Here is a 23987-nt window from a genome sequence, read left to right as displayed (position 1 = left end):
GTTACAACAAAGGGTTTATTATCATTTGAAAATGAAACAGACGCACTGCCCCATACTTGAAAGACTTAAAAAGCCTTAAGCAATTTTTCCAGACTGAACCAAGGCACCATTACCAAGTTATATTATGCACCCATTTCTAGGAAAGAACACCTCCCTCGGTTCGGCACTATTTCTGATTTATTATATACTTCCAAAAAAGAGCAATAAATTGCAAATGTTGTGGTCCAGCTGCAGCACTGCTTAGTCATCATCTTCTTCCTCCTCCTCCTCTTCCTCAAAGCTATCTTCAAAGCCCTCACTGTCCTCCTGGTCTTCATCTCCCTCAATGGCTGTATCCCACTGTGGGTGATTTTCTGGCACAGGCTTGGCCTCATGAACTTCCAACTACAAAGAAGAAGTAAATATAACTATCAGCAATTTGGAGAGCAATAATGGAAGAATTATCTAGTAAGGAAAAGATTCTCTTTTACCACAGCAATTATAAAGACAGAAATTTATGGCTGTAACTCTAAACTTAACAGATTCATTTCAAATAGACATTCATCCCAGAATTAAAATAGTAAATCTACTAACATGTTATGGTAATCAAATTTCTAATACTGTTTTATATTTTGAGATGATAGGAGCAATACTATACATACATTCCATGGCATGAAAGACTAATAATTGTGATTCTTGAGCAAAAACACCAAGTAATTTCTTAATAAATTTTCTGCTAAGAGAAGAAAAACTGTAGCATGGCTTTTGCAATCTCCAAATCCTGAAGTAAAACTTTATAGCCAATGGAAAGAAGTACAGTACCCCTGTGGGAAAATAAGAGGCACCCCTTCACTGCTCTCCAACTTACTCTGGGACTCCAATACCCAGTGAAACGATACTTTAGTACCACGGCGAACCTGGCTAACATGTAACATGCCTTATAAAAAACTCAAGTGAAATGGTAAACACTGATGGTGTGCAAGTTTACTGACAGAGCATCCACCAAGTGTATCATATATAGAATATGAAATGATCTCTTTCCCCCTCTATTAGCCTACATTTCAAAACTATAAATGCTTCCCAGGTATATTAAGCACCTATTTGTCAGACAACAATATTTACTGAAGAGTCACTTCTTACCTTCAGTGGTTTAATCTGATCCAAACCCATATAGGAGTCTGATCTCAGAAATACTGTATACTGATAATTTCCAGGCTTGCCTGGTGCAGGAAACTTCAATTCTACCTAGAAGATGAAGCAGTACTTTTAAAAAACCTGTATTTTGAGGAGCAGAAGATACAACAGCTTGTCCCTAAAGTTCCCCGATTAGAGTTTTAATAGCTGGGTGACTCAGACACAAAAAGTCCTAACAAATGTTACAAAAGTTCTAGCAACAAATATACACACAGACACTCACACACACACACACTCTCTCTCTCTCTCTCTCTCTCTCTCTCTCTCTCTCTCTCAAGGAAACGATAAACAATGCAAAATAACAGAAAATAAATGTACTGGCTTCTGCCCCCCATTCCTGGCACAGAGTTCCTCAAACCCCTGTCATTTCCTATGTGTTTAAGGGCACTAAGAGCCTCTTTTGCTTTAATATTTGGCCTCGACGCTGGTTCCTGACACTGGGCAATAAATCCTTTGGAATTTCCTGGGTAACAGGGATGCCTTTTGTAATGATGAGGGGACATTTGATGGGCTCCTAGATAGCAGCTGATCACCAGAAAGTACAAGTCATGATTAGAATATTAGAATTTCAGCCTCATTCTCCGTTCTATGGCAAAGGCTTAGAAATTGAGTTAATGATCAATTATGCCAATGTGATGAAGCCACCATAAAAATCCCCAAAGCATGGGAATTCAGAGAGCTTTTGAGTTGGTAAACATGTGAAAATGGCAGAGTGGCTTATGCTCAGAAAGAACAGACACTCCACATGCCTTCCCACAAACCTTGCCCTATGTATTGCTTCTATCTGTACATGCATCTGTATCTTTTATCATATTCTTTCAAAATAAAGCAATAAACATGTTTCCTCAAGTTCTGTGCACCTCTCTAGCAAATAAATCAAACTAAAGAAGGATGTCGTGGAGCTTGATTTACAGTTGGCTGTAAGAAGTACAGGTTACCAGGACTTGAAATTATCAACTGAAGGGGTGAGATGGGGGTGGTGGAGGAAGGAGGCAGTCTTGAGAGACTGAGGCCCTAACCTGCGGTTCTCCAGGTACATAGTGTCGGCATTGAGTTACAATGTAGGACACCAAGCTGATGTCAAGAATTGCTTCATGTGAGGAAAATCGCCACGTTTGGTGTCAGAAGTTGTGACTGTAGTAGTAGTGAGAATAAAGGAGAAACATTCAGGAGCAGTAAGTTTATCCTATACAAATACCAATGTCTTAAAACGTCAAAAAGATATTTTTATTTCCTATCAAATTATAAACTTCAAATAGAGTTACAGCTCTTAAAAATTTAAATTCCACTTATACAAAGGAATATACTTTTTAATAGGGTATTTGGATGTTCTGGTAATCTGTCTCCAATCTTCAAAATGTCAAATTTTGTAGGCAAGGTTACAGTAAAAGATGCCATTAAAACTAAACTCATACAAGAATTCTTTTTAAAAGAAAAAAGATTAATCCACAGTTTGGCCTTTCTAACTATAACATAAAACCTAAAAATCACAGAAGAAAAAAAATTGCTAAATCATGTAGAAACAACTATAATAGTAAGACAAATGGGGACATATATTGGTGAAATGTTACAAAGAATTGATTTAACAGTATTAAAAAAAAGTCTTCCAAAACCAATCAAAAAAATCAGTAGCCCAAGAAAAGTGACCGATGATCATAAACAGACCCCATATGACCCAACTCAAGCACACTGAAAGATGGTCATTTTCACTATTAAAAGAAATACAAAGTTAAAACTACATTAAACACAACTAGCATAGCAAAAATTGACTCAGGTAAGACTCATCAATGTCTATTAAAATCAGTGGGCAAAACACTCATTTTTTAGTCACAGAGTGCCCAAGAATTGCTGCACAGGTTAGAGTAAAGAAGACCTTTTACAATATCATCATAAATAGCCAATGAGACAAATTCAAATCAGGAATAACCTACAAAATAACTTGCCAAGACTCATCAAAAACATCAATGAAGGATTTAAAAAGAAAAACTCCAAGGAAGTGTTCTAAAGTGAAATGACAACTAAATGCAATGTCTGATCCTTGATTGGATTATGAATTTAAAAACAAAACAAAAACACAGATACTAGTGGAGTATTTAAGGAAACTTGAATATGGACTGCATAGATAATAATACTGTATCAGTACTAAACTTCCTGAGTATAAAATAACTATTGAGCTTATGTAGGAGAAAGTTGTTGTTCTTAGTAGATACATGCTTAAGTATTTAAGGGTATAAATGTCATGATGTGGATAAGTACTTAAAATGGGTGAGGGAGCACACATACATATGTTTTTTGTGTGGACACAAAGACAGATATAAAACATGGCAATATGTTAGCAATTGGTCAATAGAGGTAGAGGTTCATCATATTGTGTTTACAACATTTTTATATATTTCAAAAATCTACAATAAAGATCAGAGGGGAAAAATAACACTGAGGTACAATTATTCACCTCTCTGATTAGCAATGACATTCAATTGTCTGGCACACTGAGATGCAATCGGCATACATAAACATTCATTCTCCCTATAGAGAAATAATGATGTAGCAATACCTATCGAAATTACAAATATGCAGAGCCTCTGATCCATTAATACTACTGCTACGAATCTATGTGCAAAATGACATGAGGTTATTCACTGCAGCAAAAGACAAGACATAACTTTGAAGTCCTTTAAATAGGAAAGTGCTAGGGCCTCCCTAGTGGCACAAGCGGTTAAGACGCAACCTATGAAGCTAACTGCAGCCACTACAGCACGAGTTCAATCCCCAGCCAGGGAGCAACCCACATGACACAGCAGACCTCTCCTGACTCGCCCACTGCTCCCCTCAGCAGTGTATTTCAATCTGCCTATTCTGTTCCTCACTTTGTCTCTGGTGAATTCTCTGTCCCCCACCCCGACACCTCTGGCCTGTACTGCAGCTCTTGCATGCATAAAAATAAAATAAAATCTTAAAAAAAAAAAAATAGGAAAGTGCTGGATAAACAACCACACAAAAGAACATCTACAGCTATAAAAATGAATGAGGAAGGTTGTTCTGTATTAACAGCTAACAAATTTCAAACTGTAACATTAAACAAAAACAGCAAGGTACAGAACAGGATGCATGATATACTTTTCGTGTAAAACTGGGCATTTGCTTGTAATTTAAGCAAACTGTGTATTTGCTTGTAATTTATATACACCACCACATGAAGAATAACACAAATTTGGTAACACTGATGGGGAATGGGTGACTAAGAGATAAGAACACAATATGTTTTCAAAGTGCACACTTTGAAATATTAACCAGGTGACTGTGTTGCCTATTCAAAAATAGGCTAAATTTATATTTAAAAAAATAAAACTGCACTGTCTTCAAAGAAATACACTTAACTCTGAGTGTTAAATGAAAAACATGAAGCTTCTTTATACTTTTACTACTTGGTTATAAAGAAGAGGAAATTTTTGGGACTTAAAAAACCAGCATCATCTTGAGGGCCTCCCCAGTGGTGCAGCGGTTGAGCAGTGGGTTGCGAAGCTGCCCGCAGCCACTGCAACGCCGGTTCGATCCCCGGCTGCTCCCCGGCCACTGGAGGAGGGTCCCGCATGGCACGCAGACCTCTCCTGCCATCCGCTGCTCCCCTCAGCAGTGTACTTCGGTCCTTCTGCCTGCTCTGCTCCCCGCTCTGGCTCTGGTGAATTCTCTCACCCTCCCGTGCTTCTGACTGTACCTAGTGCTTGTATGTATGTATGTATGTATGTATGTATGTATATATGTATGTATAAATAAATAAATAAAATGAATCATCTTGACATTCAAAAGTCTTGCTCTTGTTCACCAAGTCCAGGAAGACAGAACCCAATTCCTAGGAAAAATAACATAAGGGAACAAAAAAAACCAGAAAGGCATTCCTAAAGGTAAAATATGTTCATATTAGTGATGTCATTAACAGTGGGCAATGTTAAAAAATCAAATAAAAAAATCGAATTACCAGTTCTTACACTTGTTTTTAAGATGAAAGTATAAATCCAAGCACTGAATCAATGATAATTTAAAAAAAAAAGGCAAATTCTTATTAAAAAAATAACTCAATTCTGGATGGGAGGAGGAAGAAAAGCATATATTCTTAGATACTAACAGTGAAAACTCCTAAAATAAAGCTGAGAGCAAGTTTTAAAACACTGGCTACGTTCTTTCTTTTTTTTTTTTTTTTTAAAGATTGATTTATTTATGCATACAAGAGCTGGGGTACAGGCCAGAGATGCGGGGGGTGAAAGGATTCACCACAGAGTGGGGAACAGAACAGGCAGACTGACTGAAATATACTGTTGAGGGAAGCAGCGGGTGAGATAGGAGAGGTCTGCTGCACCAAGTGGGTTGCTCCCTGGCCAGCCAGGGATTGAACTCGTGTTGCAGAGGCTGCGGATTGCTTCATAGTGCGGTGCTTAATCCCTTGCACCACCAGGGAGGCCCCTAAGTTGTTTCTTTTTAATAATTCAGTATTTTAAGTTTTCCAATGAACCCTCCCTCCAGAGACATGAAAGAATAGTTACATGCCTTAACTAAAGTGTAGTAAGCCAAATGTGATAAAATGATTACTAAAACAGTTTTAATAAAACAGCATGATGGTGAGTTACTGCACAGTTGTCAAATCTGAAATGTTGTATAATTACCTCCTCTGTATCTTTTAGTGTACACACATGATATGGCATAGATATTAACGTCTGTTCCTTCCTATCTGCAATATAAAGCCACCACCATTCTTGCTTTTCCTGAAAAAAAAAAAAAAAAAGAGAGAGAGAGAGAGAAAATACACCTTATTTTAGAGGTATTATACTTATTTTCTTCATTGCTGCACCCTCAGCATAGAACTACTGTGGCAGATACATACTACAGTAGTTATGTATATACATATGTTTGTCTACATTGTGTTTTGCACACACAAAGTAGATGAAAATGCAATAGACTGAAAGTGGAGTGGTAGTGCCACAGCTTTATGGACCACAGAGTGTCTGCTGCAACTACTCAAATCTACCACTTGGCATAAAGAATGAGTGTGTAAATAAAGAATAAAATTTCAATTACAACAAGGAAGGAGTCAAATTTTCTTTCAGGCTGTTGTTTGCCAATATCTATTTTAAAGCCATGCAGTGATCTGGATTGTTCCATTTCTCCAAACTTGAATTTTTTTCTCTGTTAAGTAAGTGCCTACCTCAGGGAATACTGCGATGATAGGTAACAGAAGTAAACACAAGCTAGATTGCACAGCACATAGAGTGCAATAAATGAGTTATGACTATTATGAAATAAGGTACACAAAGCTATTACTAAAGTAATTCATTGCTAGAAATATCACTCCCAAAAGATAAGTGCAGGATATGTTCAAGGTGTGCACTTCTTTGTTACCACTTCCTTTCTCTCCCCTCTTTGAGACTAGTTGATTAAAATTAGAATCATTCAAGAATATTTATTAAGAAGCTAGTAAACATTGATTAACTGCATTGTACCTGTGCCTTTGATGCACATGCTGAAAGTGGAAAAGATGCTCGACCATGAGTTATTCGCACTTTACACAAAACTGTTTTCTGTTATATTAGACTCCCAAACAACCTTAACATAACTGTAATTAAATATAATAAATTACTTTCAAAGTGTGTAAATCAACTATTAATCTAAAATTTTAAGTAGTTGTTAGGTCAGTATGTGGGAAGTCAGACAGGTAGATGTTAGGAAAATTCTAAATAAATTTTATCTGATAAATGGTCTTTGAGATGTTTACCATGCAGTTGCAGATTAAATTACAAGGGAGAAGAAAAGCATTTTCACAGCTATAATGTTCTAAGGGAGTGAAGGAATAGTTATCATCTTAACTAAGGATGTTATATGGGCACAAATAATATAGCTTATCACATCCCATGGCATTTTTAAAACCAATCAAAGAATGGTATTTACTTGATTTCAGGAGCCTTTGTGTTGGCTGACTATCACTGCCAATGGGCAAAATGCCCCTAACAGATGGGCTAGAGTTCAGGACATGCCAGAAGATCAGCGTGTGCATTAAGATGGAATCCCAGGCTGACTTCTCTCCAAATCCAAACAACAGCCTGTGCAGAGCCACAGGAAAGCCAAATTACTTAGGAATTTGCTTTCAGCAGCCTGGAGCAACTCTGGATTAACATTCTAGAGCAGAAAGCAGATTAATACATGAAATCACCTGCCAAACACGAGTGGTAAGCAGAAGGTTCTGTGGCAAAGCTGTGAGGCAGTCTGTGAAACAGTTTCCCTGAACTAAAAGGCAACTGGTTCTTGACCTCTGTTTACAGTCAGAATCATCCAAAAGGCAAAATGTCAAGCAAATCCCAAAGTAGCCTATCAAGGAGATCAAAAGTTGAGCAGGTCGCTTTCATGAAGAAAACAAGGTCAAGGAAACAAAGAGCATTGCAAAGACCTGCCCTGCGCTTCAGGCTGAATCATGCTCAGGTCCTACTGAACTTAGCTGGACACAGGCTTGCCTATTCTCACAGACTAGGGCAATTACCAGGGCCAGAGCAAGTCTAGTGGCTCTGGGCGACAGACAAGCCGCGGGGAAAATTTAAAGAATTTTTTCATCCTACTTAAAATTTAACAGCACAATAGCTATGCAGGCATAGGTGAAACATGCATTTGTCTGGTTAAGACTGCCTGGCCAGCTAATGAGGAATCATCCTTAGCACAATCCTAAGTAATCTAAGCACAGAAGAGACAGAAGTGGAAGAAACCACAAAAATTAAAGCTAACAAGTAATACATTACTAAATGTAATTCATATTGAAATATATCTTTTAAAAATGGTCTATCAAGGATAGACCACACTTAGCACATTTGTTAATGCGGTTTGAAACAGGACAAATCAGAGATAAAAGGCAACTGAGAAATAATCTAAGGAGAAATTGAATAGAATAAGGAAAATCTGAAAGCATGTAATACTCACCTCAGGAAAGTAAAGACTATAAACGGGATGGGTTATTTTTGATTTGGTTTCCAATAGAGCTCGCTCCTTTCGTTGTATACTTTGTTGTAATTCTTGCCACTCCTAGTGAAGTAAAAATTAAAATATTTAAAATCACGTATGTATTTGATAGTTTTGAGGAGTTCCCACCTTCATCCAGCTATTATTCCTGACAATGCTAACTGGCACTGAGTTCAGTCCCACAAGTCTGATCCCTTCTGCATTTAAACCTTACAATGCTTCAACTATTAAATCTGACCCCTTTAGCATCAACTACACCTACACCAACTACATATTTATGATCTCACCCAAGGCTATCTTTCTTCCTTGCACTTTTTATTCTAATCATTTTAGATTACTTACACTTCATTGAACTGTTTCAATTTTTGTTTTCCCCTTTCTTTGGCTGACAAATTCCTCTTCATTCTCTTAAGAACCTCCTAAACCCTAAAGTATGAGCTCCTGAGACTACAAACTTCCCTCCACCTGAGGACTGTCAACCACTCTCTCCTTTGTGCACTTTGCACAAAATGTGCACAATCTCTTTTATACTACATTTATTTATAACACTGCCTTCCCCATTACCTACATATCATTCAAGGATAGAAACTTTCACATTTCACTTTGCACTCTTTCACCTAACAGAGGGATGTGACAGATGAGTAATTACTTGTTATTTCTTGATTGAATGAATGTATTTTTGGTCCTCTGTTAAAAACCCTAGAGTTACCTCTACTAGCCCTACCAATCTTAATATACTCAGAAAGGAATACATCAATTGTTCCTCAAAGCCAAGTCTATGGGAATAATTTTTGTGGTAGATTTTCATTTCTTGGAGATCAATTTAAATTCCCAAAGTACAAAAACAGTCAAAAGGCCAGAAACTGGTAGGAACAGTCACCTTTTGCCCTCCCATTACTTCAAGGGCATAGATACATTATTTCCTTATACTTTTATCTTTTGCCTTTTATCTTTCTTTTTTTTTTTTTTTTTGGTCTCTGTTTTTGCCTGAGAAGCTATTCAAAGGAGTCCCCTTTCGCTCCTAAACCATATGGGTTACTTTTATACTTTGAGATCAATGTCCCAGTCAAAAAGAACAAGACAAATATAAAGGAAACAGCTGATCAGCTTATAGCTTATATGCAATGACCCTCTAAGGACCTTTTTTGTTCACCAAGTACATTCCTTTCTGCAGCACTCCCATAAATCACACTGACATGCCATGAGAATTTTTTTTTTATTTCCTATACTGTCACCATCTTAATAAATTCCTTAGGGACTCCCACTTTTTTTAATGTCTTATATAAGTCTTGAATAAGGGTGAATTCTGTAAATATTAGCTTTTCTCTCAACTAAACTCTTTACATTAGAGTCCACAGTTATGTTTCCTTACTATAAACATTACTTACAATCTTTGTGAGACTTCCAAGTAACTCCTACCTATTTCACAGCCCAACTTTTCTTACTCATATTCTAGTCATCTCCAACACTGAAAACTGCCTTCAAGAGACCAAACTGACTTCACTTCAGACTCAGGTCCTATTCTACCTAGCAATTTAAGTTAAAGAAAATTAACATTTCCAGTTCTTATTAGAAACAATTTTTCAATGCCTTAAAAATATTCTTACCAAGCAATATAAAATTATACTTAATATAAATATAAAATAAGAGGTATAAATCCAACTGCTTAAACCTAACAGTCTTACTGCTTCATCATCTTTGTTTTGCTTTTCATCTTGTTCTCTATCAGAGTCCCTGTCACTAGCATCATCTTTTTCACTTTGAGAGTCTCTGTTGGTTTCTTCTTCTTCAGACTCACTGCCTTTGTCAGAAACTTCTTCTTCATCTTCTTTTACTGTAGCTTCCTAAAAGGAAAAAGTTACCACAGAATATCTTGATGAGTATATATCATCCTAAGTCCCTGAAGCTAACTTGTTATCATTAAACTAACACAGGGTTGCAATTTCACTATCCATACAGAATTTTTGAAAATTAAACATTCTTATTTATAAATATGTAGAAGGCAGACTGAAAACTAGTATTTGACTTATCTATTGTTGGTTATTGTACTTATTTTTCATAGTTTGTAGAACAAACATATTTCAACAATTGCTATGATGGTTTATCTTTCAAAAACAACTATACAATATATTTCATTTAAGGAAAAGAAATGGGAAGTTTATTTAAAAATACTGCTTTAGGGGCCTCCCCTGGTGGTGCAGCGGCTGAGCGCTGGGCTGCAAATCTGCCCGCAGCCTCTGCAGCACCAGTTTGATCCCCGGACCCCAGCGAGGGTCCCACATGGCGCGCAGACCTCTCCTGACACCTGCTGCTCCCCTCAGCAATGTATTTCGTCTGCCTGTTCTGCTCCCCGCTTTGGCTCTGGTGAATCCTCTCACTCTCCCATGCTTCTGACTGTACCCAGTGCTTGTATAAATAAATAAACAAATAAATATAAATAAAATCTTTTAAAAAAAAAGTACTGCTGTAGGAGTTTAATATTTTCTATTACTGATGAGAATATAATATAGTAAGGAAAGAAAATATCCAAGACAAAATACTTAATAGTTCATTTCAAGAAGCAAAAAAAAACAAAAAAACCCCCCAGCAAAGAAAACAGAAGTAAATAGAACAGACCAGGAATCAATTAAAGAGAAAGCAGATATACAATAAGGGAAACTCAAATCCAAAACTTATTTGAAAGGTTATCAGAACTAATAAACCCCAAGACAAGTCCAATCAAAGAGTTAAAAAACAGTACAAATGACCAATACTAGAAATAAGAAACATAACTACAAATCCAAAACATTAAAAAGGAGGAACTTTATGTCAGTAAATCTGAAAACTCAGAGGAAAATGACAAATTCCTTGAGACAATTTACTAAAACCAACACAAGAAAAAAAAAGTAGAATGTTAAAAAAATGGACTCTGTAACTAAATATTTTTTTAGGACTCCAAGTCCAGAAGGCTTCCCTAGGAATAATAAGAAACAAATAAGAAACAAATCAATAAGAAACAAATAAGAAACAATAAGAAACAAATCAAACTTTACATAAACTCTTCCAAGAAAAAGAGAGAACAGAATAATTCCTAATGAGACCAGCATAAACTTGATACAAAACCTGGCAAGGGTATTATGACAAATATTCTCTCATAAAAATACAGAGGAATCCAAACCAGTATTAACAAATATAGGTAAATATAAAAAGAAAAAGATACTATATTACAACCAAATGAGTCTGTTCCAGGAAGGCAAGGCTAGTTTAAAAATTTTTAAGGCATCAATGTAGTTCACACTAACTGGTATCTTTACTTCTTCAACATTACACAGAGTTCTAACTAGTATAGTAAGGCAGCTGGCCAGGAGGGAAAAAGGGAGGAAACAAGAGAGAGAGGGAAGAAAGAAGAGGGAGAGGAAGAGAGGGCTGACATAAAGATTAAAAAAAGTAAAACAGCTTTTATTCCCAGATGGCATGATTGTGTAATGAAGAAAATGTTCTTTAAAATGTATAGAAACAGTGATGTCAGTTCATCAAGATTCCTTGATACTGGGTCAATATTTAGAAAGCAATTCTATTTCTGTACACTAACAATAAACACTTAAGAATGGACTTTTTAAAATGTCATTTGCAATAGCACCAGAGAGCATCAAAATACATAGGACTAAATCTAATAAAGATGTGCCATACCTCTGCACTGGTAATTATAAAACACTCCTGAGAAAAATTAAGGAAGATCCAAATTAATGAAGATAAACCATTATTACAAATAAAAACTCATTTGTAACATAAATTCTCCCCATATGGAACCACAAAGTCAACATAATACCAATGAAATTCCAGCAACTTTTTCTGGTGGAAGTTACTGAGCTTATTGTAAAACTTTAGCTGTGAATGCAAATGACCCAAAATAATCAAGATAGTTTTGAAGAAGTAAAACAAGAGTTTGAGGATTTACACTACAAAATTTCGAGACTCAGTAAAAAGTTTAGTAAGAAGCTCTAATCATGAAGAGAGTGTGGCACTGGCATAAGAATAAACAAAAAAAAGGGCCTCCCTGGTGGCACAGGGGTTAAAGTCTCAGCACTATCAAGCTACCACCAGAGAGCCACTGTGGCAGGAGTTCTATGGGCATGAGTTCAACCAGCATGAGTTCGATCTCTCCCTCAATCTCTGCCTCATGGCACAGCAGACCTCTCCTGTCTTGCCTGCTGCTCCCCTCAGCAGTGTATTTCAACAAGCAGATCTGCTTGTTCTGCTCCCCAGCTCTGGTCTGGTGAATCTTCTCACCCCCTGCCATCTCTGGTCTACACCCCAGTTCTTATATGCATAAATACATAAAAATAAATCTTTTAAAAAAAAGAATAAACAAAAAAAAATAAATGGAATAAACTAGATCTACACATATACCATTATGGTCATTTATTTTACAAACAAATCACCACTGTAATTCAGAGAGGAAACAAAGATCTTTTCAATAAATAAGTGGTCAGGGCCTCCCCTGGTGGCGCAGCAGTTGAGCGCTGGGTTGCGACGCTGCCCGCAGCCTGTGCAGCACCAGTTCGATCCCCGGCCACTGCCAAGGGTCCCACAAAATAAATAAATAAATAAGTGGTAAAAAATCTCTACCTCACACTATTCACAAAAATTAATTGAAGACATAACATATAATAAATAAAATACTACTACTTCTAGAAGAAAACAGAAAAATATTTTTGTGTCCTAGAGAGATGCAGAAAATGTCTTAAACAAGATACAAAAAGCACTAACCATAACAGAGGGACAAAACAGACTTTATTAAAATTACGAACTATCAAATACTACCATTGAGTGTCAAAAAAAGCCTTCAGAATGTATAAAAGATTCCTACAAATTTATAAAAGAAACAATCCAAAATAAAAAGAGGATATCTAAAGACCATTAAGAACATGAAAAGGCACTGAATATTAGTTATCAGGTAAATACAAATAAAAACTACACATAGAGATACCACTGTAGATAGACCCATAGTGGCTAAAATAATAAAGACTCATAAAATCAAAAACAAACACTGGTAAGGATATGAAACAATTGGATTCATATTTTACTGGTAATAGCTTAAAATGGTGGAACTTTGGGAAATGGGCTATTTCAATAAGTTAAACAGACACCTATTTTCAAAATCCAGCAATTCTGTAGGAACAATATCTAAAAGAATGAATGCCCACAAAATGGCATGTACAAGAGTAAGCATAGCTGCTTTACTTGCAATTGGAAAAAAAAACCCCAAAATTCTACCAACCACAGAACAAAAAAACTATGGTATATTCATATAATGGAATGTTTTACACACACACACACACACACACGCGCACACACACACACAAATGGACTACTGCTACGTGCAATATAGATGAATGCCATGGACATAATACTGAATGAAAGCATAATTTAAATTAAATCCGTTTAAGAATTCCACTTAAATGAAGTTAAAGAATAGGCAAAACTAATTGATGGCACTAACAGAATGGGGGCAAAGGTATGGAGCTGGATGGAGGAGTCACTGAGAAGAGAACAAGGGAGCTTTATAGCGTGCTGGTAAGGTTATTTATCTTTATCTAGTTATGATGGGTATATCTAGCTCTCTCTATATCTACAGATATAGATTCCTATAAATACATATTCATTTCTATTTGAATATCATATATGAATATGAAATGTCAGGTACCGTACACATATGATTTGAACATTTTGGTGCATGTTATACCTCAATAAAAACAACAGTGATAACAAAAAAACTTACACTCCCAACGACTCCATTTGCCTGCTTTTGTTTCTGCTGCTTTAATTGTGTTAAGGGCACAGGTGTAGGTTTTTTTTTTAAAGGCTTCTTTTTTTTTGATTTAGTAGTTTTCTTGGGTCCTTTACTCTTCTGTTGCCATACTCCTTTTGTCCTACTCTTGTTGTTATCAGCCTGCTGTAAGTTGAAACATATATACACTGAGAAAGTAAAGCAACAGTTTAATTTGGAGTCATAGTAATTTTTATTTTTAATTTATCTTCCCTCCAGGGAGTACTAGTAATTCTCAGATAGAAATGGCTAAACTAAGTATTTTTAGTTTGGTTTAGCTGAAAGCAATGTAAGTCAATTTGAGAACTAAACCAAACATTTCTTTCACCAGGAAAGATAGGTAAGAAAACAAGTATTTACCCCATCATCTGCTGGCTGTTCCTCTGCAGCACAGATAGACTGTTCCTTTTCAAATACTTCCTAGAGGCAGTAAGGAGAAAAATATGAAGTCTATCAACCTATTTATACTACCAGCAAGTTTGTTTTTTTTTTTAAACTGATGAAAATTTAAGGTGGGGTGGATGAGACAGGAGACTTTTATCAATTACAAAATAATGTGTGCAAATTTAACATTTAGTACATGAAACCTCAGAAGTTATCTTCTGAAATTTCTCATGTCTCGAATATATAAAAGTTTTCTACTTAAATTTACAAATATGATGACAAGAAATGTAAATTCATTAGTCCAAAATATTTCATAGTTCAAATTTCTTTTATTCTAATAGTAATCAGAAATGACTAATGTCACAGAAATTTGAATATTACATTATTTTCTAACATTAAAACTTCATAAGATCAATATTAGCTTATTCATTATTGTAATGATACTGTTCATTTTATCTATAACTAAAAAGTAAATACCAAGAAAACTCATATATCCTAAAGGCACAGCCCACCTTCTAATCCATTTTAGAGTCAGTACAGAAACTGTAAATTTAGGACTTAAATTCCAATATGAATCCACTAAGATGATAAGTGACATGCATTGTTTAATAAACACTGATATTATTAAAGCTAACAAGTCACAGCAATGATAACTGCTATGGTACAAACTGTTAGCCTAATTCAGGGGTTAGCAAACTAGGCCCATTAGTGCCTTTTTAAACAAATTTTTATTGGAACAGAATCACACCATTTGTGTTTTCAGTAACTACTAGAGAGACTGGGTAGCATGTAAAAGCTAAAGTATTTATTTCCCAGACGTCTACTGAAGAAACTTGCCACCCCATAGTCTAATTCTATCATCTCTGCTTCATTTCTTCATTAGCTGGGTTCTAATATTTAACTACTCTGAGGTACAGAATCATACAAGAATTGAAAAATAAATACATGTATCCTCTGCTTTTTGAAATTTCACTTACAAAACTTCTCTTTTATTAAAAACCTACATTAGTTTGTTAACCAAAAGTCCAAACAGGATTTTTGCTTTTACAATAAAAGATGAAAAACAAAGTGTTTGGCATTAGTTTTGCAGTAAGCTGTACTAGAGGCAACGTGTAACCCAACAGCAAGGGTAGTCTACCAAGTGCCTTCTCCAGGTGATGAAATAGTTAACATCTCTACAGCACTTTACAGATTAAGAATTATACCCATATTACCTTTTTGTGTTATAGGCCATTAACAAATGACCAAAAATTCACCTATTATCCAAGATATTTTTTGTGTGTGAAAAATTATAAAAATTGATTTAAAATTTTAAAACAGCTAGTAGAACTTGCAAAAATTAGATTTTGCTGTTATAGCAGCTTTGACTTTGAAAATGACTTAAAATAAGAAAAATATAAAACCTTTAACACAGCTCTTAAAGCATAAAAATACAAGTAGGTTACTTACTGCCATTGTTTGCCTTGTCAATTTAACCAACACTGTAACTAAGGACCCTACTGTGATGTTGTTGCTATCTTCATCATCCAATACTGTAACATGAAAGGAAAAAAAAAAGCTCCATGTCAATATAAACAAAACTTATCCAAATCAATTAGGTGCACTTCAGTATTTCCAACATGCCATATGTTAAATTTACTCAATAAAAATTAAGTTATTGACTACTCTGTATAAGGTTTTCCAATGGACTAAGTTAATCCTTAAAATAGTTTTACGGGGGCGGGAAGGGATAAATAGCTTTTTAAAGCAACAATATTGTTATTTCCACTTTAAAGAAGCTAATGGTTCAGCAATAAAATAAAATGTCCAAGGTAACATAGCTCTACTACATTCCCAAGTTTTCAAACCTAGGCCTTTTAAAACAAAGTATGACTGAGGACTGCCATACCATAGCCATACCATGCTTAGTGATATTCAGAAGGACTGTCACTCTATTAAGCTGTACAAACATTACACTCACAAGATTTTACCTGTATGTTCAATGCCTATCTGTCATAATAAAATAATTAAAACTAGTATTCCAAGCCACATTATAGAGATTTATTTTTTAAGGCAAGAACTTCAAAATACTTAAATTAAAAAACACCTTAAAATATTTTCTGTGAAGTTTTTAGAATTGTTTAGTTTTTTAAAGCCATCTGTTAATCTGTTAAAGTTGCCAAATGTCTATTAATAAAATAAACCTAATATTAAAATAAATAACATTAAAATGAAATTTTAAAGTTTAAAAAATCAATATATCACACACACAATAGTATATTTCTACAGATTTCATCTGTAAGTTTCTTCATGTATTTATTTTTGCCTACATGTTTTTCTAAATTTACTACTTATTTTACACAGATTTAGACTACATACTAGTCTGGCCTGTCTAACATATCACCATCGGAAAAGAATGGTCTCCAACAACTTAAAAGTGCTCTCTCCTCCATTACTACCTGCAAGGTGTGACAGCTGGGCATCAAGAAAGGGTACAATAGCTCTTCTTTACCTGGAAGTCTTCATTATCTCAAGTCAAATCTGAACTACCTATTCATCAACACAACATTGTTGTACGTGCATGAGCACTATGATTTAATAGCTGTTATCAATGTCACTGCCACCTGACACTTTCCAATGAAGAACGAGTCTATAAAAGTTCTCTTATAGGGCCTCCCCTGGTGGCGCAGCGGTTGAGTGCTGGGCTGCGAGGCTGCCTGCAGCCTCTGCAGCGCCAGTTCGTTCCCCGGCCACTGGCAAGGGTCTCTCTCTCTCTCTCTCTCTCTCTCTCTCTCTCTCTCTCTCTCTCTCTCTCTCTCTCACACACACACACACACACACACACACACACACACACACAAGTTCTCTTATAATATGTAGTCTCTAAACAATGTAGGCAAAGAGATCCACCATCCCCAGCACTAGATGAAGCAGTTATCTCTTTCCCACTTCTATACTTCTACTCTCCCTCCATTACTATACCACTCATGTTACACATTTTGATAGCACTGTAAAAATGTAAAATAAATGGTTTATACAAGACACTTTAGAATGGAACACACTGTAATATTTCCCAAGGATATTACATACTCACCTGACTTATAATAGGAGAATCTCTTCTAACATTCATTTTTATAAGCAGGACATAATTTTCACATTCTCAATTATATCAAAAAGTATTAAGTTTCAGACTAATTTTTATTTAGTTTCTGATTAGCTCAGTATGGTCCTGAATGAAGCTTAGGTTAGTGTTTTTAAAGTCTGAAAACTCAGGGAGACTCATAAGGAAATCCCAACACCTTACCAAATCATCCCACAACTTTTTAGTAGTTGTGCCCTACACTCCAGAGAAAAATTGAACCCTTTCTTTTTCAAACACATCAAGTCTTAGGGAACCATTTATCTTGTCTCAATTCCCATTAGAATAAAAACTCTTATGACATAAGCTTTGTCTTACCACTGCTTTCCCATCACCAAGAAGAATGAGTGTCACTCCAATTATTTATTGAATGAACAAATGGCACAATGTCTGTGTCATTCACTTAACACTTAGTCTGTTTCCTTGTTTTTAATCCTATCTTTATGTCCTATTTCCCCAACTAGACTATAAAGACCTTTAAAAACAGAAACCATCCCTAATATATTTTTACATTCTTGGTCCCACAATAATGTTCTCACAACAGTTAACTCAGTAAATGTCACAGTTCAGAACAATGTCACCATGAAGGAATGGAGCACACAATCTCTAACTCTGTCACTGTTCTAAAATAGTATTATTTCGCTATTAAAATGGAAGTCGCAAGATAATTATATAGGGAGAAAAATAATCTCTGTTTTTACTTGACAGACATAAAGGTAGAGAGTTAAGTCTAGATAAACACATTAAATGTGGCAGAGAACATGGTAATTTTTAAGGTTTCATTAACATAAATAAGGCAGGTTTTTAAGAATTCATTTTAGAACTAGCTATTTCTTTCACACTAACAACACATACTTCAAATGTCTTTCATTACATCTGAAAATCTCTTTTATCTCTTTTCATTGAAAAGTTATTATTGAAAATTGAACTACAGAACAAAAGTCTTAAATTTAATCCCATTATGAGGATAATAAAAGTAAAACTATCAATGTTCTCAAAATTGCCAAGCATATATCATTTTACTTCATAACAAATCTGTAAGTAAACTACAGTTCCATATAGTCTAATTAAAGTTATGTTATTAAATAAAATGTTTTGAAAACCTTGAATCAAATAAACAAGAGCCAATCTATCAAAGGGAAGTGATGTTCAAGAGGGAAACCTCCCACTTACCCTGTGATTTTATGTCCATAGTAACATAAGGGAAACTCCCAAGGACAGCCATAACCTCTTCATATTTTTCATCTTCAAGGAAGTGTAGTAGATTGTTACGATCTGATTCTTTTAAACTCACCAAATCCTGAATTGTCTTAATTTTGTACTAAATTTTTAAAAAGAGAAAGAAATGAAATCCCTAGTCATAAAACTTTTCATAAAAGGAAAATTAACATGTTTGCTACTATAAAATCTAGCAACTTTTAGAAAAATGTTAAAATTACATACATTTTAAAGCAGAAAATACAACTGTATTTCAAGGCCTTCTTTTTTTTTTTAATTTAAATTTTATTTTTATATTCCCCATACAATTACAACCCCCTTATTTTGACCCCAAGCCCTCCTTTCCCCGCCCCCCACCCCCCATAGAGTGTCTCTGGTTCATAGTTGTTTGTTGATTTTGATATTTTCTTTCTTATAGTTGTTCTTTTTCCTTGCCCCTTATTTAAGTTTTCTAGATTCCTGCTATGAGTGAGACCATCCGGTATTTTTCTTTTTCTTTCTGGCTTATTTCGCTGAGCATGATCCCTTCCAGCTCCATCCATGTTCCTGCAAATTGCATGTGTTTTATCTTTTTTGAATGCTGAGTAATATTCCATGGTGTATATGTTCCACATCTTTTTGATCCAGTCATCTATTTTTGGGCATTTGGGTTGTTTCCAAAGCTTAGCTATTGTAAATTGTGCTTCTGTAAACATAGGGGTGCAGGTTCTCTTTGGAATTGATGTTTCTGTGTCCTTTGGGTAAATACCTAGGAGTGGAATTGCTGGATCATATGGAAGCTCTATGTTTAGTAGGTCCAGAAATCTCCACACAGCTCTCCATAGTGGTTGGACCAGTTTGCACTCCCACCAACAGTGCAGGAGAGTTCCTTTTTCTCCACAACCTCGCCAACATTTGTTGTTGCTAGTTTTTTTAATATGTGCCATTCTCACTGGTGTGAGATGGTATCTCATGGTAATTTTGATTTGCATTTCCCTGATTACAAGTGATGTTGAACATTTTTTCATAGGCCTGTTGGCCATTTGCATTTCCTCTTCAGAGAAGTTTCTTTTTAGCTTTTCTGCCCATTTTTTGACTGGATTATTTTCTTTGTTTTTGTTGAGTCTCATCAGCTCTTTGTAGATTTCTGTGATCAGTCCTTTATCATCAAGGCCTTCTTTCTAAGAAAACCTGAGTTTGGGATTTTTTTACTACAAAATTAATTCTTTTTTTAAGTTAAAAAAAATTAAATTAGAGGGGGAAAAAAGGAGTATATTCATATCAAATCCTGGGCCAATCAAGGACCATAGTCATTTGGTGTGCTTTAGTTTATTGATCTTATTTTCACTTTTTAATAACTAAAAACTAAGAATATGAATTTATCTTCAAGTACAACTATACCCTTTGGATTTTACTATGCAACAGTCTCATTTTTGTATTTTCTAAATATATTATATATTATTGCAGTAATAGTCATCTTGGCTAAAAGGTTATTTAGGCGTGTTCTTTAATTTCCAGATTTTGATACTAGTTACCAATTTCACTTTCCTAGGCAGGGATTATTAGGTCATGAGGCAAGTGAAATGCCCACTTTGGATTCTGAAAGTTTTTGATTATGACTTAAAATAAGATCAAATTAATAAAAGTAACAGTTGAAAGGACAGAGAACGCTCATGCAAAAATCTAATGTACTTACTAATTCTACCTTAATATAATAAGAAATCCAGGGTCTACCTTCTGCCCACTTTGCTACTATATGAAAAGTAAAGTTTAAAATTCTACCAAAATTATAAAATCATTCCATCTTTTCCTTATATTTCCTCAAGTTTTTTAATAGATATTTATACATGTCTGGTATATCTTAAGATTCATTACCATGTCTTTACAAATGTTTATTTTCTAAATAAGAATTATCTTTATTTGAGCTACTTGTTTTTTGACTGCTTCACTGTTTTTGTTCACAATTAACCAACAAACCATTACACAACATTTAAGCCACAAATAGAATGAAATAAAAACAGACAGTTTTATCTTCACTTAGTATGTTTATTTTTGGTAATACAGAAAACAAAGTGTAAATTAATAAACAGTTATTGTCAAAGAGCAAAACCATTTGTGGGGTTAAAATATTATAAATCAATTACCTCATCAAGAAAATGTTAATAGGACCACTTGAGAGAGATTTATAATGTCCTTAACATTCTAAGTCTAAGAGATTCATACCAACCAATTCTAGAAAACGTCTCATATAAGTGACATGACAAACTGCTAAAACTGATTTTAAAGTAACAAAGAATTACCTTTTTATGATTGGAAACCCTCCTAAGATTGTCCTCTTCAATGTGAGGGAGTTGCAGAAGGGGAGATTTAAATTGTTGAAGGCCTTGTACAGCCATCTGGGAAAGTTTCATGCAGTTTTCTAGAGATGCCAAAGTTGGAGCACGAAACTCCCTTTCTTAGAAAGAACAGGAAGAAAAGAAAGAACAGAGCTGGACTTTTTATATGTTAAGAAGTAAACAATTCATTACAAAAACAAGATTCATGCAAACATCCTTACCACCTCAGATTTTAAGACCACACTGTTGCTTTCCCTTTAAAAATTACTAAAATACTAAAAAAATACAAACTAGGTCAAATGCACATTATCTAGCATCAATCACTAGTTTAACAGAAAAATTCTATCACTTACAAAACCAGTAGATGACCAGACATTATTATCAAGACCATAGGGACACCATGCTAAGAACTGACATCATCTGTCACAACAAACCACAGTCACTATCTCCTTTTTTAAGGGTCTCCCTCTCCATTACTGATCATAAACTCCCCCATTCTTTTCCTTCATACAAAAAACATGGAATATCAGGTGAACCATTATTATATAACTTAAAAGAATTATTTCAAGCTCATTGATAAAATACAGAATAACTGAATTCTGAAATGTTCAGAGAAAGGAAAAGGATATTTTAAATATCTGCAAATAATAAACTATAAAAAATTAAAAATTAAATTCAAAAATATGAGTTGTGGCAAGACTTTATATAATAGAAAATGTAGAAGGAAAACCATAAACAAAATTGGAAAAGCTGTATATACAGAATGATAGTAAGCACCCATATATGTTAAAACCACTAAGTATAATCTAAATATGCTTGCAAGAAAAAGTACAGCAAAATTATGTTTGCTCCTTACCTTCACGGGTCCGGGCCATTATTATCAGTTGGCAAATTACATTAACCATTTCTTGAAGTAGAGCAGGGCATTTTTTCAGCATAAATTGCTGATCTACAAAACAATAAAAAAAAAAAATAACTTGAAACAAGTCATTTTACTTTTATAATTAAAAGACTAAATTTAAATTGTCCCACAAATATTTCACGACTCAGAATTTTACATCAATAGTTTTTCCATAGCAATACTAAGTCAAAAACTAGTCAGAAAAACCTAGCTCAAATAAGATGTTTCAAAAGTAAATTTTTGTTACGGTGTTGCACTTGAAAATTGACTCCCTATCTCTTTTTTGGGAAAAATCACAAAATTTAACTTAATCCTAATCTTACTGTATTTAAAAGGCTTAAGAGTTTTCTTCTTGTGTACTTAAGATTCATATAATTATAGGTAAGTCCAAAGACTAGTAAGACTGACAATAAATACCAACCTACCAACCTAAATGTGGAGAGAAGTAGGTAGAGGAGGAGGAGAAAGGAGTCTGGGAAGACTCTTTTGGTTAAATATTTAGACTGTTCACTGGGGTTGGTACTCAACCTAAAAATAGTACTTCTTCATTCCATCATAAGCATCCTATCACTAATTGCTAAGCATCAAAGTAGTTTTGTTTTCAGAGGCATACTTAGGGGAAGTGGGGTCATTCAGAAAGAACATTTATCCCCTAAGGATAGTAACTTTCTTTTAAAACTTCAATTGAAATAATGCAAGTGAAGAAAAGGTGACACTCAAATCGATGACACTGCCATAAATTCTGCATCCCAATACACTGCTTTTCTTTTATGTAGATTATGCAGCTTCAAAGTTTAAACAGACATTTGACTGGTACCACTCCTGGATGGTAGTGGTGATGGAATCAATTGAGATATTTGCTTTGAAATCCATTTTTATCCTTCTCCCAAAACTCACAAAATCCCTTTTTACAAGTCATTAGAAAGTATACTTTACAAGTATAATGTGCAATTAACCAAACTTCTTATAAAGTACTCTCTCACCTTGAAATACTAAATTTCAAGATCTACCAAAACATCTGACTTACTTAAACCTTCACACTATTTGTGAAATAACTATGTAGCATATAGACTTCTTTTAAAAGGTCCTTGAGCAATTATTTGATTAAGCAAAAAAGAACAGAGACAAAAACACAACACAAAGACAACAACAACTAATTAAATCTGTTCCTTTTGTACCAATAAAACCCTGCACATATTAGAATCACAAATACCTTCTTCAAGGGTCTCAGGAATTTTCATTCTAGCAAGATGAGAGAGTAAAAGAACTCTGGCCTTCAGGCTATATGGACAGGTGAGTGGAGGCTCATTCTTCTTCAAATTAATGCTACCAATTTCTCTGATTAGCTAGAGTAAATAAAATAATTATTAAAAAATATACACTTAAAAAAGTATTAACTTTTAATACTTTAATGTATTTGGGAGATAGGACTAACCTGGGGTATTAGAATATTATCTGTTGGTCTACTTGTGGCATCTTTATTGTATTGAGGATCAAATTCAGAGGCTCCAGCCAAAACCATTATAAGACCTAAGAAAGTAAAAGAAATATGAAGGGAAGTAAATAAATTTGCTCCCATTAATTTCCTCTCCTAAGACATTTCATTAATTCTATACCAAGGCAGTTTTTGATCACGTACACTGCTAAAATCATCTGAATACTAGTAACCAAGTATTAATTCATCCCATCGAAAAACTCACTTTTTAAAATGTGTACAGTGTTACCTATTACAAGTAAAAAGAAATCTATATCAAATTAAGGACTCCAGAGTAACTGGAGTCATTAAAATCACTTCAAATATATCTATTTGTAGACCTAAGCTTGTGTCCAACAGAAGTTTTCTATAGAGCATTAAGTATTCCATGTGATGTTAATAACTGTTATGTAAACCAACGAGACACTACAACTAATAAGGCCAAGAAATAATGGGTTAAAAACTTTTAGGTTTCTTCAATGCCTGACTTCTCAGCTTTGTGAAAACTAAAATACACTGTAATATACAGAAAATTTTATTAAGGAGCCCTGGAGGGTTTTGGGGAAATGGTATTCATTGAAATACACATAATTCATAGCCAA

General features: G+C 34.7%; 1 protein-coding gene across 2 annotated transcripts in view; it reads right to left on the bottom strand.

Moving 5' to 3' along the window:
• Positions 1 to 240: 240 nt before the first annotated feature.
• SEC63 (SEC63 homolog, protein translocation regulator) overlaps positions 241 to 23987 on the bottom strand; it is a gene marked incomplete at both ends in the record, with an annotated part of 62398 nt that continues 38651 nt past the window's right edge. The window contains 13 exons of one of the 2 annotated variants that reach the window (XM_084259578.1): positions 241 to 384; positions 1120 to 1224; positions 5832 to 5930; positions 8128 to 8229; positions 9852 to 10010; positions 13928 to 14101; positions 14336 to 14395; positions 15809 to 15891; positions 18651 to 18798; positions 20975 to 21129; positions 21867 to 21959; positions 23125 to 23257; positions 23347 to 23441. In XM_084259578.1, coding sequence (XP_084115704.1) covers positions 241 to 384; positions 1120 to 1224; positions 5832 to 5930; positions 8128 to 8229; positions 9852 to 10010; positions 13928 to 14101; positions 14336 to 14395; positions 15809 to 15891; positions 18651 to 18798; positions 20975 to 21129; positions 21867 to 21959; positions 23125 to 23257; positions 23347 to 23441 — 1550 coding nt within the window. The remainder of the gene's footprint in view (positions 385 to 1119; positions 1225 to 5831; positions 5931 to 8127; positions 8230 to 9851; positions 10011 to 13927; positions 14102 to 14335; positions 14396 to 15808; positions 15892 to 18650; positions 18799 to 20974; positions 21130 to 21866; positions 21960 to 23124; positions 23258 to 23346; positions 23442 to 23987) is intronic. The other variant, XM_084259579.1, reaches the window with a different exon arrangement.

The sequence above is a fragment of the Talpa europaea genome, assembly GCF_964194135.1.
Source record: "Talpa europaea genome assembly, chromosome: 2".
NCBI classification, from domain to species: Eukaryota; Metazoa; Chordata; class Mammalia; order Eulipotyphla; family Talpidae; genus Talpa; species Talpa europaea.
The sequence above is the reverse complement of the archived record's forward strand: the minus strand, read 5'-3'. Positions and strand labels throughout refer to the sequence as shown.